The following is a 1,740-nucleotide window of genomic DNA, read 5'->3' as shown; positions in this document are numbered from 1 at the left end:
TTCGATGATATGAGGCTAAATTTATGGTTAATGCTATAGATGCGACGAAGAACAACCGCATCGATCAACGGGAGAAAACTAACGTGGTTAAGTCTTTCAAGATTCTTAACCTCTCGGTGCAGCGCCGCCCGTGCAGTTTGGATTTGCAGGGGGTCGCCTTCCAACTTCATCACTTTGATAGCGAATAGATTGCCGGTTTTCTTGTCAACGGCTTTGTAGACAGTACCAAAGGCTCCACTGTCATCACCACCTAGGCGCTCGCGGGCCTCCTTTACCTCCTCGAAGAGTTGGCATTTGGCTGTGTTCAATCTGGTTACGTGCCACGACTGCGCTTCGGTATGGTCGTAATCCGACGGCCGGTCTCGAGATCCGAAGGCGGCCATGCGCTGCAGGCAACTGTTGTAACCCTGTAGAGCAAGGTCCTTGAGAAGAGCGATGTTCTGTCCGAGGGTGGAAGAGAGTGTTCGCTAGACGAGCTTGAATTCGTAGGAGGCCGCGGGACCGCAGCCATCGCGCGGCGATGACCCCGCCGCCAGATGCCCCCCAACCGCCCGCGCCCCGCCGTAGCGAGAGGATTAAAAGCTTGAAGCGCCAGGCCGTGCCACTCTCATCTCAAGACGCCCCGCCGAACAAGCGGATACGTTTCGTCCGAGAAGTCGCGGAGCCTCCTACGGTTCAGACCGGTACTAAGACGACAAGGCCAAAGTCAGGCTCCAGCTGTACACTACCGAAAAAGGACGAGGACGCCGCCGAGACGGGACGGGGCCGTGGCCGCCCGAAAAAGGAAACTATGGCGAATGAGTTCCCTAGCAAGGAGGGGGAGGCTGACGCCACGCTCAAGCGAGGCCCCAAAAAGTCTGCAGGAAAGAAAGGGGTGCCCGCCAACACCACCCCCAAGCGTGGCCGGGGTCATCCGAAAAAAGAGCCCGACATAGCCAAGATACCTGTCCCGCTACCGAAAATCGGAAAGGCTGCCCAGGCCATTAGTGGGCCCTCCAAACGGGGACGCGGGCATCTAAAGGAGCCAAGCACGGACAAGTCGACCAGTGTACAACAGCAGCCACCGGATAACAGGCGAGGTATCCGGAAGGGTGCGCCAGCTGTTATTAAGAGCGCTTCTATATCACCAACTCCGCCGGCCGCGTTGCCAGTACCCGGGCGGCGTCGGGGCAGGAGCCAAAGGCAAACTTGATCAGTTGAGACATAGATCAATGGTATTGGGAAGATCGAACCCGATTGCAATGGAGGCATTCCGTGCCTGCACTTGCCCCTGGCCGCCGTGGGCCGAGCGAGAGCCAGGCCACTAGCCGCGTCGGTACTCGAAGAGGGCTTCAGTCCCGCCGGTGTAGGAGGCAACGCAAAGGATGGCTTGGCTTTGGTGATGGCCACTAACCTATACACCATCTCGCCCTCTGGGGGTGGCTCTTGGTCTTGGGTCTGTCTTAATAGCTGTTGTGAGTGCGGGGCGCAATGGGGGGACCAGAGATGCTCGACGACGCTACGAACGTGTTGTGTGGGCATCAAGAGTGGCCAGTCGCCACAGCTCGGGGCGAAAATGGTTGCTAGTGCCTCCCGATAAGTACGGTCATCTTCGAACTTGGTTACAAACTGACAGGTTTTATAGGCGGCGACAGGAGGTTAAATTGTTTACGGAATGGCGACGGTGCTAAGGAGGGGAAAGAAAGGCTTCGTTTACTATCCCGAGCGTACAAGAAGTGCCAGTAGCGGTAGCGAATACAA

At 57.1% G+C, this 1,740-nt stretch overlaps 1 protein-coding gene across 1 annotated transcript; it reads left to right on the top strand.

Moving 5' to 3' along the window:
• Positions 1-482: 482 nt before the first annotated feature.
• Positions 483-1,740, top strand: GGTG_14366 (hypothetical protein). The gene has a single exon (XM_009232293.1). The coding sequence runs from the start codon at positions 521-523 to the stop codon at positions 1,190-1,192; it is 672 nt and encodes a 223-aa protein (XP_009230557.1). The 5' UTR covers positions 483-520; the 3' UTR covers positions 1,193-1,740.

Source organism: Gaeumannomyces tritici, assembly GCF_000145635.1.
Source record: "Gaeumannomyces tritici R3-111a-1 unplaced genomic scaffold supercont2.308, whole genome shotgun sequence".
NCBI classification, from domain to species: Eukaryota; Fungi; Ascomycota; class Sordariomycetes; order Magnaporthales; family Magnaporthaceae; genus Gaeumannomyces; species Gaeumannomyces tritici.
The sequence above is the reverse complement of the archived record's forward strand: the minus strand, read 5'-3'. Positions and strand labels throughout refer to the sequence as shown.